General features: G+C 52.3%; 1 protein-coding gene across 1 annotated transcript in view; it reads right to left on the minus strand.

Annotated features, from left to right (window-relative positions):
* TET3 (tet methylcytosine dioxygenase 3) overlaps positions 1–17,184 on the minus strand; it is a 59,711-nt gene that overhangs the window by 11,990 nt on the left and 30,537 nt on the right. The window contains exons 5-7 of the mRNA XM_089668115.1: positions 11,443–11,532; positions 5,478–5,615; positions 1,709–2,042 (exon numbers count right to left, since the gene is read on the minus strand). Of these exons, the coding sequence (XP_089524241.1) occupies positions 1,709–2,042; positions 5,478–5,615; positions 11,443–11,532 (562 nt within the window). The remainder of the gene's footprint in view (positions 1–1,708; positions 2,043–5,477; positions 5,616–11,442; positions 11,533–17,184) is intronic.

Raw genomic sequence — 17,184 nt, forward strand, 5'->3', positions numbered from 1 at the left:
TATGCCTCAACCTGTACAGTATTGCTCTGCCTTTGGCATTCATGATATGCCATTGAACAGTTCCCATGGGCTCTAGTTGTTGCCACCATGACTCAAGCTGTGTACTGGAAAGGGGCCCCACCAGTGACATCTGAGTCTCACTTCTCCCTCTGCCCGTAGAGCCTGGCACACAGTATAGTCCCTCCTACCTCATGACCAATCAATGTTTGTAAAGCAAATCTACTTCCAGCGCCATATAATTATAGAACATTCTACCAGCCTGAGCCTTGGCACCGCTCCCCCTCTGAAAGCAGACCAGCAGGATCACATGACCTGATTTTAGTGGACAGATTTATAATAATGCTTCTTAATGCATGAGCCAGAACTTGGGGTTCCTCTATTGATCGATGTCTTTGTTCCTCGGCCTCGCTTCCCCCTTTTCACCAGGAATGTTCTATTTATTAGATCTCTACATTCCACAGGAGCATTAAGGCCTGGAGGAACCTGACTTTACAATCATTAGTGTTGGCACAGAATGGGTGTTGGGAAGGTTCTGCCCCAGATAACGATGTTCTAATATTAGTGTCTTCTACTATCATTGGAGATTGGTGGTTGTTATGAAGACTGTGAGGACCACATGGTGGGAGTTCTTATGGTTGTGCAGGTTCAGGGAATGTCAGTCGGCTTTGCAGTCTATAGAGATGCCAACCTGGAACATGCAGGAGAGGAGCTTCATTTATACCGGCTGCAGGCTTTTGCAGATCATTGACTCTCCAGACAGAGAAGCCAATTAGGTTGTCTGAGATTGCAGTCAACAATGGCCGCTCCAAGTTTCTATTCCTACAAGTTCACCCAAACATCAACTCTGCTTTTCTTCACAGGAATCCTTCATGAGCCAAGGTTTGCTCTCCTGAAATAACACATTACTTATAATAAATGTTTCAGCAACAGTAATACTGAGTGTCAGATCTGCTAAAGGAAATGTTGTGGAAACATAATACCGATCCAAGAAGCCGGCACCAGTTATGGACTGTCATCCATTTCTGTACACAACCCCAGGAATCAGGACCTCATATGGTCGCCTCGGACTGTGGAGTTTCCATGAATTGGGAGAGTTATGAGTTATGGTGTAGGTCCAGTGGCGTCCCGAGGCAGGTGCGGGGGGTGCGGTCCGCACCGGGTGACACCGACCGCACGGGGTGACACCGGACCCGCTCCAGAAAAAGGTAAGTTGTAAAGCAAGCCGACGATCCCCGCAGGATGCATCGGATCTGGGGATTGAGCATAATAAATTGCAGTCCGATCCATTATGCTCAATCCGCAGATCCGATCCTTTCTGTGGGGATCGTCGGAGGGGGTGTTACCAAGTGTTACCGCGCCGGGTGACACCAACCCTAGGGACGCCCCTGTGTAGGTCACTCACTGCCTGGACTAATTTGTAGAAACAATCCTCACCTTTGTGTCCAAATTTCTTACTGGCAACACAATTTGTGAATTCTCTAATTGGCGAGCTACTGAACTAAGGAATTTCCTAGCAGCTGCTGGACTGACAGCATATTACAACCAGCCACTGGCATGGAAAAGTACGGCACTGGAAGGAATAGTACATGGGAGGTTTGTAGGTAAAGATTTCCGAGGAACATTGAAAGCCAACATTTGCCCTCATTATCCACTAGCCATAAATCTCTTCCCATGTCCTGACGTCGGCACATACCGGGACATACCATACCTGGGCTCTGCTGGTTGAGTTTCATGTCTTCCGGCTCCTGCTTGGGTTTATCTGGTGTCAGTTTCTCTTTCTGGAGTTTCTTCTTCTCAGCAGCTGCCTTCTTGGCCTCCAGCTGCCTCTGCCTGCAAGACTTGGCCGGCTCGGGAAGCTTCCGGACCTCTCGAGGGAAGGAGGTGAGCACTTGTAGTCCTCCTTTCCTGATCTTCTCTGCCTGGGCCTCCTCATTCCCAAACTCGTCTGTATTGCAGATCTTGTAAAGGGGCAGCACATGGAGCTGTTCATCTTCAGCGATCTTCCCCACCGTCCTGTTGTCCTCCTTCGTCAGGGTGCAGACCTACATAGACAGACGGGAGGGTCATTGTCATCCCAGAGTACAGGACCACTGTGGACCACCCAAGCCGGGCAATCCTGAGACAGCGACCAGAACACAATAGACTTCAATAAGTACTCAGTATGTATGCCGCAACTTCCGAGAATGAGCTGCAATGTAAGGGACACTCTTCCCACTGACCCCCAATGTAAGGGACACTCTTCCCACTGACCCCCAGTGTAAGGGACACTCTTCCCACTGACCCCCAGTGTAAGGGACACTCTTCCCACTGACCCCCAATGTAAGGGACACTCTTCCCACTGACCCCCAATGTAAGGGACACTCTTCCCACTGACCCCCAATGTAAGGGACATTCTTCCCACTGACCCCCAATGTAAGGGACATTCTTCCCACTGACCCCCAATGTAAGGGACACTCTTCCCACTGACCCCCAATGTAAGGGACACTCTTCCCACTGACCCCCAGTGTAAGGGACACTCTTCCCACTGACCCCCAGTGTAAGAGACACTCTTCCCACTGACCCCCAGTGTAAGGGACACTCTTCCCACTGACCCCCAATGTAAGGGACACTCTTCCCACTGACCCCCAATGTAAGGGACACTCTTCCCACCGACCCCCAATGTAAGGGACACTCTTCCCACTGACCCCCAGTGTAAGGGACACTCTTCCCACTGACCACCAATGTAAGGGACACTCTTCCCACTGACCCCCAATGTAAGGGACATTCTTCCCACTGACCCCCAATGTAAGGGACATTCTTCCCACTGACCCCCAATGTAAGGGACACTCTTCCCACTGACCCCCAATGTAAGGGACATTCTTCCCACTGACCCCCCCCAATGTAAGGGACATTCTTCCCACTGACCCCCAATGTAAGGGACATTCTTCCCACTGACCCCCAATGTAAGGGACACTCTTCCCACTGACCCCCAATGTAAGGGACACTCTTCCCACTGACCACCAATGTAAGGGACACTCTTCCCACTGACCCCCAATGTAAGGGACACTCTTCCCACTGACCCCCAATGTAAGGGACACTCTTCCCACTGACCCCCAATGTAAGGGACATTCTTCCCACTGACCCCCAATGTAAGGGACATTCTTCCCACTGACCCCCAATGTAAGGGACACTCTTCCCACTGACCCCCAATGTAAGGGACATTCTTCCCACTGATCACCAATGTAAGGGACATTCTTCCCACTGACCCCCAATGTAAGGGACATTCTTCCCACTGACCCCAATGTAAGGGACATTCTTCCCACTGACCCCCAATGTAAGGGACATTCTTCCCACTGACCCCAATGTAAGGGACATTCTTCCCACTGACTCCCAATGTAAGGGACACTCTTCCCACTGACCCCCAATGTAAGGGACATTCTTCCCACTGACTCCCAATGTAAGGGACATTCTTCCCCCTGACCCCCAATGTAAGGGACACTCTTCCCACTGACCCCCAATGTAAGGGACATTCTTCCCAGTGACCCCCAATGTAAGGGAACATTCTTCCCAGTGACCCCCAATGTAAGGGACATTCTTCCCACCGACCCCCAATGTAAGGGACATTCTTCCCACTGACCCCAATGTAAGGGACATTCTTCCCACTGACCCCCAATGTAGGGGACATTCTTCCCACTGACCACCAATGTAAGGGACATTCTTCCCACTGACCCCCAATGTAAGGGACGTTCTTCCCACTGACCCCCAATGTAAGGGACGTTCTTCCCACTGACCCCCAATGTAAGGAACATTCTTCCCACTGACCCCCAATGTAAGGGACATTCTTCCCACTGACCCCCAATGTAAGGGACATTCATCCCACTGACCACCAATGTAAGGGGCATTCTTCCCACTGACCCCCCAATGTAAGGGACATTCATCCCACTGACCACCAATGTAAGGGACATTCTTCCCACTGACCCCCCAATGTAAGGGACATTCTTCCCTCTGACCCCCAATGTAAGGGACATTCTTCCCACTGACCCCCAATGTAAGGGACATTCTTCCTACTGACCCCCCAATGTAAGGAACATTCTTCCCTCTGACCCCCAATGTAAGGAACATTCTTCCCACTGACCCCCAATGTAAGGGACATTCTTCCCACTGACCCCCAATGTAAGGGACATTCTTCCCACTGACCCCCAATGTAAGGAACACTCTTCCCACTGACCCCCAATGTAAGGGACATTCTTCCCACTGACCCCCCAATGTAAGGAACATTCTTCCCACTGACCCCCCAATGTAAGGGACATTCTTCCCACTGACCCCCAATGTAAGGGACATTCTTCCCACTGACCCCCAATGTAAGGGACATTGTTCCCACTGACCCCCAATGTAAGGGACATTCTTCCCACTGACCCCCAATGTAAGGAACATTCTTCCCACTGATCCCCAATGTAAGGGACATTCTTCCCACCGACCCCCAATGTAAGGGACATTCTTCCCACTGACCCCCAATGTAAGGGACATTCTTCCCACTGACCCCCAATGTAAGGGACATTCTTCCCACTGACCCCCAATGTAAGGGACATTCTTCCCACTGACCCCCAATATAAGGGACGTTCTTCCCACTGACCCCCAATGTAAGGGACATTCTTCCCACTGACCCCCAATGTAAGGGACATTCTTCCCACTGACCCCCAATGTAAGGGACATTCTTCCCACTGACCCCCAATGTAAGGGACATTCTTCCCACTGATCACCAATGTAAGGGACATTCTTCCCACTGACCCCCAATGTAAGGGACATTCTTCCCACTGACCCCCAATGTAAGGGACATTCTTCCCACTGAACCCCAATATAAGGGACATTCTTCCCACTGACCCCCAATGTAAGGGACATTCTCCCCACTGACCCCCCAATGTAAGGGACATTCTTCCCACTGACCACCAATGTAAGGGACATTCTTCCCACTGACCCCCAATGTAAGGGACATTCTTCCCACTGACCACCAATGTAAGGGACACTCTTCCCACTGACCACCAATGTAAGGGACATTCTTCCCACTGACCCCCCAATGTAAGGGACATTCTTCCCACTGACCACCAATGTAAGGGACATTCTTCCCACTGACCCCCAATGTAAGGGACATTCTTCCCACTGACCCCCAATGTAAGGGACATTCTTCCCACTGACCCCCAATGTAAGGGACATTCTTCCCACTGACCACCAATGTAAGGGACACTCTTCCCACTGACCACCAATGTAAGGGACATTCTTCCCACTGACCACCAATGTAAGGGAAGGGATTGGCTAGAACTGGGGGGTGCAGAATCTGGTGCAGTTCTGTAGAGGAACCAATCAGCTTCCAGGATTTATTGTCAAGTGTCGCTGAGCAAGCTGAAGGTAGAAGCTGATTGGCTGCCCCGGATTGCAGTAGATCCCCCCAGTGGAGGGTTGTCCTTCCCATGAAGATGCGGCGGCTGGGAGCGACTCCTTACCACAGTGCAGCCATTGTAGAGGTTGTGCTGATCTTTGTGTGCGTGGGCGCAGAAATCCATACATGCCGTCACCCCAGAGAACGGGCGTCCTTCCTCCAACCCCAGACGGCAGTCTATTGCTACTTCCTCATTGTTGACCTGAAAGAGAGAAAACAATCGGGTTCCGTGAGTGTCATCTGTGGGGCCAATCCACCACAACTCCTCTCCAGAACCAGACAGAACTTCAGATGGACCAGAAAGCTGACAATCCGATCTTTAGACATCGACTGGGGAAGAGTCGCCCAGCCAGCTGCTGCTTGTGTCCTCTGCTTACTTCCTGTGTACGGGTGCAGGGATGGTGGGAACCCCTCATCATGGGTGCAGGGATGGTGGGAACCCCTCATAATGGGTGCAGGGATGGTGGGAACCTCCTCATAATGGGTGTAGGGATGGTGGGAACCTACTCATAATGGGTGCAGGGATGGTGGGAATTCATAAAATGCACAGGGATGGTGGGAACCCCCTCATAATGGGTGCAGGGATGGTAAAAACCCCCTCATAATGGGTGAAGGGATGGTGGGAACCCCCTCATAATAAGCACAGGGATGGTGGGAACTCATAATGGGGAAGGGATGGTGGGAACCCCTCATAATGAGCTCAGGGATGGTGGGAACCCCTCATAATGAGCTCAGGGCTGGTTGGAACCCCTCATAATGGGGCAGGGATGGTGGGAAACCCTCATAATGGGGCAGGGATGGTGGGAATCCCTCGTAATGGGGCAGGGAAGGTGGGAACCCCTCATAATGGGTGCAGGGATGGTGGGAACCCCTCATAATGGGGGCAGGGATGGTGGGAACCCCTCATAATGGAGCAGGGATGGTGGAAACCCCTCATAATGGGGCAGGGATGGTGGGAACCCCTCATAATGGGCGCAGGGCTGGTGGGAACCCCTCATAATGGGTGCAGGGATGGTGGGAACCCCTCATAATGGAGCAGGGATGGTGGGAACCCCTCATAATGAGCTCAGGGCTGGTTGGAACCCCTCATAATGGGGCAGGGATGGTGGGAAACCCTCATAATGGGGCAGGGATGGTGGGAATCCCTCGTAATGGGGCAGGGAAGGTGGGAACCCCTCATAATGGGTGCAGGGATGGTGGGAACCCCTCATAATGGGGGCAGGGATGGTGGGAACCCCTCATAATGGAGCAGGGATGGTGGAAACCCCTCATAATGGGGCAGGGATGGTGGGAACCCCTCATAATGGGCGCAGGGCTGGTGGGAACCCCTCATAATGGGTGCAGGGATGGTGGGAACCCCTCATAATGGGGGCAGGGATGGTGGGAACCCCTCATAATGGAGCAGGGATGGTGGAAACCCCTCATAATGGGGCAGGGATGGTGGGAACCCCTCATAATGGGCGCAGGGCTGGTGGGAACCCCTCATAATGGGGAAGGGATGGTGGCAACCCCTCATCATGGGTGCAGGGATGGTGGGAACCCCTCATAATGGGGCAGGGATGGCGGGAAACCCTCATCATGGGTGCAGGGATGGTGGGAACCTCCTCATAATGGGTGTAGGGATGGTGGAAACACCTCATAATGGGGCATGGATGGTGGGAACCAGTCATAATGGTGAAGGGTAGGTGGGAACCCCTCATAATGAGCTCAGGGATGGTTGGAACCCCTCATAATGGGGCAGGATGGTGGGAAACCCTCATAATGGGTGCAGGGATGGTGGAACCCCTCATAATGGGTGCAGGGATGGTGGGAACCCCTCATAATGGGTGCAGGGATGGTGGGAACCTCCTCATAATGGGTGTAGGGATGGTGGGAACCTACTCATAATGGGTGCAGGGATGGTGGGAAACCCTCATCATTGGTGCAGGGATGGTGGGAACCCCTCATCATGGGTGCAGGGATGGTGGGAAACCCTCATCATTGGTGCAGGGATGGTGGGAACCCCTCATCATGGGTGCAGGGATGGTGGGAACCTCCTCACAATGGGTGCAGGGATGGTGGGAACCTCCTCATAATGGGTGTAGGGATGGTGGGAACTCATAATATGCACAGGGATGGTGGGAACCCCCTCATAATGGGTGCCGGGATGGTGGAAACCCCTCATAATATGCGCAGGGATGGTGGGAACCTCCTCATAATGGGGAAGGGATGGTGGGAACCAGTCATAATGGGGAAGGGTAGGTGGGAACCCCTCATAATGAGCTCAGGGATGGTTGGAACCCCTCATAATGGGGAAGGGTAGGTGGGAACCCCTCATAATGGGCGCAGGGCTGGTTGGAACCCCTCATAATGGGTGCAGGGATGGTGGGAACCCCTCATAATGGGGCAGGGATGGTGGGAACCCCTCATAATGGGCGCAGGGCTGGTTGGAACCCCTCATAATGGGTGCAGGGATGGTGGGAACCCCTCATAATGGGGCAGGGATGGTGGGAACCCCTCATAATGGGGCAGGGATGGTGGGAACCCCTCATAATGGGGCAGGGATGGTGGGAACCCCTCATAATGGGGCAGGGATGGTGGGAACCCCTCATAGTGGGCACGGCGGGTGTACAGACCCCGGAACTCAGCGCAGGGATGGTGGGAACCCCTCATAATCCCATCCTCATCTCATTCCATCCTCATCCCATCCTCATCCTGTCCTCATCCCGTCCTCATCCCATCCCAGCCTAATCACATCCCATCCCATCCTCATCACATCCCATCCTCATCACATCCCATCCTCATCACATCCTATCCCCATCCTCATCACATCCTCATCCCATCCTATCCCCATCCTCATCCCATCCTCATCACATCCTCATCCCATCCTATCCCCATCCTCATCACATCCTCATCACATCCTCATCACATCCTTATCCCATCCTCATCCTCATCCCATCCTCATCCTCATCCTATCCCCATCCTCATCACATCCTCATCCCATCCTCATCACATCCTCATCACATCCTCATCCCATCCCATCCCATCCTCATCCCATCCTCATCCCATCCCATCCCATCCTCATCACATCCTCATCCTCATCACATCCTCATCCCATCCTCATCCCATCCTCATCACATCCTCATCCCATCCTCATCCCATCCTCATCACATCCTCATCCCATCCTCATCCCATCCTCATCCCATCCCATCCCATCCTCATCACATCCTCATCCTCATCACATCCTCATCCCATCCTCATCCCATCCTCATCCCATCCTCATCACATCCTCATCACATCCTTATCCCATCCTCATCACATCCCATCCCCATCCTCATCACATCCTCATCCCATCCCATCCTCATCCCATCCTCATCACATCCTCATCCCATCCTTATCCCATCCTCATCCCATCCCATCCCCATCCTCATCACATCCTCATCACATCCTCATCCATCCCATCCCCATCCTCATCACATCCTTATCCCATCCTCATCACATCCTCATCCCATCCCATCCCCATCCTCATCACATCCTCATCCCATCCCATCCCCATCCTCATCACATCCTCATCCCATCCTCATCACATCCTCATCACATCCCATCCCCATCCTCATCCCATCCTCATCACATCCCATCCCCATCCTCATCACATCCTTATCCTATCCTCATCACATCCTCATCCCATCCCATCCTCATCACATCCTTATCCCATCCTCATCCCATCCTCATCCCATCCTCATCACATCCTCATCACATCCTCATCCCATCCCATCCCATCCTCATCACATCCTCATCCTCATCACATCCTCATCCCATCCTCATCCCATCCTCATCCCATCCTCATCCCATCCTCATCACATCCTCATCACATCCTTATCCCATCCTCATCACATCCCATCCCCATCCTCATCACATCCTCATCCCATCCCATCCCCATCCTCATCACATCCTTATCCCATCCTCATCCCATCCTCATCACATCCTCATCCCATCCTTATCCCATCCTCATCCCATCCCCATCCTCATCACATCCTCATCACATCCTCATCCCATCCCATCCCCATCCTCATCACATCCTTATCCCATCCTCATCACATCCTCATCCCATCCCATCCCCATCCTCATCACATCCTCATCCCATCCCATCCCCATCCTCATCACATCCTCATCCCATCCTCATCACATCCTCATCACATCCCATCCCATCCTCATCACATCCTCATCACATCCCATCCCATCCTCATCCCATCCTCATCACATCCTCATCCCATCCCATCCCCATCCTCATCACATCCTTATCCCATCCTCATCACATCCTCATCCCATCCCATCCCCATCCTCATCACATCCTCATCCCATCCCATCCCCATCCTCATCACATCCTCATCCCATCCTCATCACATCCTCATCACATCCTCATCACATCCTCATCACATCCCATCCCATCCTCATCCCATCCTCATCACATCCTCATCACATCCCATCCCCATCCTCATCCCATCCTCATCACATCCTTATCCCATCCTCATCCCATCCCATCCCCATCCTCATCACATCCTCATCACATCCTCATCCCATCCCATCCCCATCCTCATCACATCCTTATCCCATCCCATCCCCATCCTCATCACATCCATCCTCATCACATCCCATCCCCATCCTCATCACATCCTCATCCCATCCTCATCACATCCCAGCCTCATCACATCCCATCCCCATCCTCATCACATCCCATCCCATCCTCATCACATCCCATCCCATCCTCATCCCATCACATCCCATTCCATCCCAGCCTCATCCCATCCAATCCCCATCACATCCCATCCTCATCCCATCCTCATCCCATCCTCATCACATCCTTATCCCATCCTCATCCCATCCTCATCACATCCCATCCCCATCCTCATCACATCCCATCCCCATCCTCATCACATCCCATCCCCATGCTCATCACATCCCATCCCATCCCCATCACATCCCATCCCATCCCCATCACATCCCATCCCATCCCCATCACATCCCATCCCACATCTCAATACATCTCATCACATCCAATCCCATCCCTTCCCCATCCCAGCCTCATGACATCCCATCACCTCCCATTCCATCCTCATCCCATCCTCATCACATCCCATCACATCCTCGTCACATCCCATCCTCAACACCTCCCATCCCATTCCATCCTCATCCCAATACATCTCATCCCATCCAATCCTCATCACATCCCATCCATCCCATCCTCATCCCCATCCCATACTCTTCCCATCCATCCCATCCCATCCTCATCATATCCCATCCTCATCCCATCCTCATCCCATCACCTCCCATCCCATCCTCATCCCATTCTATCCTCATCCCAATACATCTCATCCCATCCTCATCACATCACATCACATCCCATCCCCATCCTCATCCTGTCCTCATCCCATCCTGTCCTCATCCCATCCCATCCTCATCACATCCCATACCAGCCTCATCACATTCCATCCCCATCCTCATCCCGTCCTCATCCCGTCCTCATCACATCCCATCCCATCCCAGCCTCATCACATCCCATCCCCATCCTCATCCTGTCCTCATCCCATCCTGTCCTCATCCCATCCCATCCTCATCACATCCCATACCAGCCTCATCACATTCCATCCCCATCCTCATCCCGTCCTCATCCCGTCCTCATCACATCCCATCCCATCCCAGCCTCATCACATCCCATCCCGTCCTCATCCCATCCCATCCCCATCACATCCCATTTTCATCCCATCCCGTCCACATCCCTTCCCATCCCTCATCTCAATACATCTCATCACATCCAATCCCATCCTCATCCCATCCCCGCCTCATGACATCCCATCACTTCCCATTCCATCCTCATCCCAATACATCTCATCCCATCCCATCCTCAACACCTCCCATCCCATTCCATCCTCATCCCAATACATCACATCCCAATACATCTCATCCCATCCATCCCATCCTCATCCCCATCCCATCACCTCCCATCCCATCCCATGTCACTGAATTCATCCTCTACGGAAGGAGATAAATACCTGATTGGTGTACGCCTGGGGAGCCAGCTGCTTGTATACGGGGGCAACGCTGGTGGCCAAATTCTGGAAGTTCTCCTTCAGTATATCCTCCTGAAAACATGACAGCAAGATGGATGAGCGAGCGATCCGTTCTCCTCCGGCTGTATATAGTGCAGGTGTATGCGGGGGGTACACGCTGTATACGGTATATAGCTCAGGTGTATGTGGGGGGTACACGCTGTATACGGTATATAGCTCAGGTGTATGCGGGGGGTACACGCTGTATACGGTATATAGTGCAGGTGTATGCGGGGGGTACACGCTGTATACGGTATATAGTACAGGTGTATGTGGGGGGTACACGCTGTATACGGTATATAGTGCAGGTGTATGCGGGGGGTACACGCTGTATACGGTATATAGTGCAGGTGTATGCGGGGGGTACACGCTGTATACGGTATATAGTGCAGGTGTATGCGGGGGGTACACGCTGTATACGGTATATAGTGCAGGTGTATGCGGGGGGTACACGCTGTATACGGTATATAGCTCAGGTGTATGCGGGGGGTACACGCTGTATACGGTATATAGTGCAGGTGTATGCGGGGGGTACACGCTGTATACGGTATATAGTACAGGTGTATGTGGGGGGTACACGCTGTATACGGTATATAGTGCAGGTGTATGCGGGGGGTACACGCTGTATACGGTATATAGTGCAGGTGTATGCGGGGGGTACACGCTGTATACGGTATATAGTGCAGGTGTATGCGGGGGGTACACGCTGTATACGGTATATAGCTCAGGTGTATGCGGGGGGTACACGCTGTATATGGTATATAGTGCAGGTGTATGCGGGGGGTACACGCTGTATACGGTATATAGTGCAGGTGTATGCGGGGGGGTACACGCTGTATACGGTATATAGTGCAGGTGTATGCGGGGGGTACACGCTGTATACTGTATATAGTGCAGGTGTATGCGGGGGGTACACGCTGTATACGGTATATAGTGCAGGTGTATGCGGGGGGTACACTCTGTATACGGTATATAGTGCAGGTGTATGTGGGGGGTACACGCTGTATACGGTATATAGCTCAGGTGTATGCGGGGGGTACACTCTGTATACGGTATATAGTGCAGGTGTATGTGGGGGGTACACGCTGTATACGGTATATAGCTCAGGTGTATGCGGGGGGTACACGCTGTATATGGTATATAGTGCAGGTGTATGCGGGGGGTACACGTTGTATACGGTATATAGCTCAGGTGTATGCGGGGGGTACACGCTGTATACGGTATATAGTGCAGGTGTATGCGGGGGGTACACGCTGTATACGGTATATAGCTCAGGTGTATGTGGGGGGTACACGCTGTATACGGTATATAGTGCAGGTGTATGCGGGGGGTACACGCTGTATACGGTATATAGTGCAGGTGTATGCGGGGGGTACGCGCTGTATACTGTATATAGTGCAGGTGTATGCGGGGGGTACACGCTGTATACGGTATATAGTGCAGGTGTATGCGGGGGGTACACGCTGTATACGGTATATAGTGCAGGTGTATGCGGGGGGTACACGCTGTATACGGTATATAGTGCAGGTGTATGCGGGGGGTACACGCTGTATACGGTATATAGCTCAGGTGTATGTGGGGGGTACACGCTGTATACGGTATATAGTGCAGGTGTATGCGGGGGGTACACGCTGTATACGGTATATAGTGCAGGTGTATGAGGGGGGTACACGCTGTATACGGTATATAGTGCAGGTGTATGCGGGGGGTACACGCTGTATACGGTATATAGTGCAGGTGTATGCGGGGGGTACACGCTGTATACGGTATATAGTGCAGGTGTATGCGGGGGGTACACGCTGTATACGGTATATAGTGCAGGTGTATGCGGGGGGTACACGCTGTATACGGTATATAGTGCAGGTGTATGCGGGGGGTACACGCTGTATACGGTATATAGTGCAGGTGTATGCGGGGGGTACACGCTGTATACGGTATATAGTGCAGGTGTATGCGGGGGGTACACGCTGTATACGGTATATAGTGCAGGTGTATGCGGGGGGTACACGCTGTATATAGCTCAGGTGTATGCGGGGGGTACACGCTGTATATGGTATATAGTGCAGGTGTATGCGGGGGGTACGCGCTGTATATAGCTCAGGTGTATGCGGGGGGTACACGCTGTATACGGTATATAGCTCAGGTGTATGTGGGGGGTACACGCTGTATACGGTATATAGTGCAGGTGTATGCGGGGGGTACACGCTGTATACGGTATATAGTGCAGGTGTATGCGGGGGGTACGCGCTGTATACTGTATATAGTGCAGGTGTATGCGGGGGGTACACGCTGTATATGGTATATAGTGCAGGTGTATGCGGGGGGTACACGCTGTATACGGTATATAGCGCAGGTGTATGCGGGGGGTACACGCTGTATACGGTATATAGTGCAGGTGTATGCGGGGGGTACACGCTGTATACGGTATATAGTGCAGGTGTATGCGGGGGGTACACGCTGTATACGGTATATAGTGCAGGTGTATGCGGGGGGTACACGCTGTATACAGTATATAGCGCAGGTGTATGTGGGGGGTACACGCTGTATACGGTATATAGCTCAGGTGTATGCGGGGGGTACACGCTGTATACGGTATATAGTGCAGGTGTATGCGGGGGGTACACGCTGTATACGGTATATAGCTCAGGTGTATGTGGGGGGTACACGCTGTATACGGTATATAGCTCAGGTGTATGCGGGGGGTACACGCTGTATACGGTATATAGTGCAGGTGTATGCGGGGGGTACACGCTGTATACGGTATATAGTACAGGTGTATGTGGGGGGTACACGCTGTATACGGTATATAGTGCAGGTGTATGCGGGGGGTACACGCTGTATACGGTATATAGTGCAGGTGTATGCGGGGGGTACACGCTGTATACGGTATATAGCTCAGGTGTATGCGGGGGGTACACGCTGTATACGGTATATAGTGCAGGTGTATGCGGGGGGTACACGCTGTATACGGTATATAGTACAGGTGTATGTGGGGGGTACACGCTGTATACGGTATATAGTGCAGGTGTATGCGGGGGGTACACGCTGTATACGGTATATAGTGCAGGTGTATGCGGGGGGTACACGCTGTATACGGTATATAGCTCAGGTGTATGCGGGGGGTACACGCTGTATATGGTATATAGTGCAGGTGTATGCGGGGGGTACACGCTGTATACGGTATATAGTGCAGGTGTATGCGGGGGGGTACACGCTGTATACGGTATATAGTGCAGGTGTATGCGGGGGGTACACGCTGTATACTGTATATAGTGCAGGTGTATGCGGGGGGTACACGCTGTATACGGTATATAGTGCAGGTGTATGCGGGGGGTACACTCTGTATACGGTATATAGTGCAGGTGTATGTGGGGGGTACACGCTGTATACGGTATATAGCTCAGGTGTATGCGGGGGGTACACTCTGTATACGGTATATAGTGCAGGTGTATGTGGGGGGTACACGCTGTATACGGTATATAGCTCAGGTGTATGCGGGGGGTACACGCTGTATATGGTATATAGTGCAGGTGTATGCGGGGGGTACACGTTGTATACGGTATATAGCTCAGGTGTATGCGGGGGGTACACGCTGTATACGGTATATAGTGCAGGTGTATGCGGGGGGTACACGCTGTATACGGTATATAGCTCAGGTGTATGTGGGGGGTACACGCTGTATACGGTATATAGTGCAGGTGTATGCGGGGGGTACACGCTGTATACGGTATATAGTGCAGGTGTATGCGGGGGGTACGCGCTGTATACTGTATATAGTGCAGGTGTATGCGGGGGGTACACGCTGTATACGGTATATAGTGCAGGTGTATGCGGGGGGTACACGCTGTATACGGTATATAGTGCAGGTGTATGCGGGGGGTACACGCTGTATACGGTATATAGTGCAGGTGTATGCGGGGGGTACACGCTGTATACGGTATATAGCTCAGGTGTATGTGGGGGGTACACGCTGTATACGGTATATAGTGCAGGTGTATGCGGGGGGTACACGCTGTATACGGTATATAGTGCAGGTGTATGAGGGGGGTACACGCTGTATACGGTATATAGTGCAGGTGTATGCGGGGGGTACACGCTGTATACGGTATATAGTGCAGGTGTATGCGGGGGGTACACGCTGTATACGGTATATAGTGCAGGTGTATGCGGGGGGTACACGCTGTATACGGTATATAGTGCAGGTGTATGCGGGGGGTACACGCTGTATACGGTATATAGTGCAGGTGTATGCGGGGGGTACACGCTGTATACGGTATATAGTGCAGGTGTATGCGGGGGGTACACGCTGTATACGGTATATAGTGCAGGTGTATGCGGGGGGTACACGCTGTATACGGTATATAGTGCAGGTGTATGCGGGGGGTACACGCTGTATACGGTATATAGTGCAGGTGTATGCGGGGGGTACACGCTGTATATAGCTCAGGTGTATGCGGGGGGTACACGCTGTATATGGTATATAGTGCAGGTGTATGCGGGGGGTACGCGCTGTATATAGCTCAGGTGTATGCGGGGGGTACACGCTGTATACGGTATATAGCTCAGGTGTATGTGGGGGGTACACGCTGTATACTGTATATAGTGCAGGTGTATGCGGGGGGTACACGCTGTATATGGTATATAGTGCAGGTGTATGCGGGGGGTACACGCTGTATACGGTATATAGCGCAGGTGTATGCGGGGGGTACACGCTGTATACGGTATATAGTGCAGGTGTATGCGGGGGGTACACGCTGTATACGGTATATAGTGCAGGTGTATGCGGGGGGTACACGCTGTATACGGTATATAGTGCAGGTGTATGCGGGGGGTACACGCTGTATACAGTATATAGCGCAGGTGTATGTGGGGGGTACACGCTGTATACGGTATATAGCTCAGGTGTATGCGGGGGGTACACGCTGTATACGGTATATAGTGCAGGTGTATGCGGGGGGTACACGCTGTATACGGTATATAGCTCAGGTGTATGCGGGGGGTACACGCTGTATACGGTATATAGCGCAGGTGTATGCGGGGGGTACACGCTGTATACGGTATATAGTGCAGGTGTATGCGGGGGGTACACGCTGTATACTGTATATAGCGCAGGTGTATGCGGGGGGTACACGCTGTATACTGTATATAGCGCAGGTGTATGTGGGGGGTACACGCTGTATACGGTATATAGCGCAGGTGTATGCGGGGGGTACACGCTGTATACGGTATATAGCGCAGGTGTATGCGGGGGGTACACGCTGTATACGGTATATAGTGCAGGTGTATGCGGGGGGTACACGCTGTATACAGTATATAGTGCAGGTGTATGCGGGGGGTACACGCTGTATACGGTATATAGTGCAGGTGTATGCGGGGGGTACACGCTGTATACGGTATATAGTGCAGGTGTATGCGGGGGGTACACGCTGTATACGGTATATAGTGCAGGTGTATGCGGGGGGTACACGCTGTATACGGTATATAGCTCAGGTGTATGCGGGGGGTACACGCTGTATATGGTATATAGTGCAGGTGTATGCGGGGGGTACACGCTGTATACGGTATATAGTGCAGGTGTATGCGGGGGGGTACACGCTGTATACGGTATATAGTGCAGGTGTATGCGGGGGGTACACGCTGTATACTGTATATAGTGCAGGTGTATGCGGGGGGTACACGCTGTAT

The sequence above is a fragment of the Staurois parvus genome, unplaced genomic scaffold, assembly GCF_062004578.1.
Source record: "Staurois parvus isolate SC_StPar_1 unplaced genomic scaffold, SC_StPar_1.0 ptg003858l, whole genome shotgun sequence".
NCBI lineage: Eukaryota > Metazoa > Chordata > Amphibia > Anura > Ranidae > Staurois > Staurois parvus.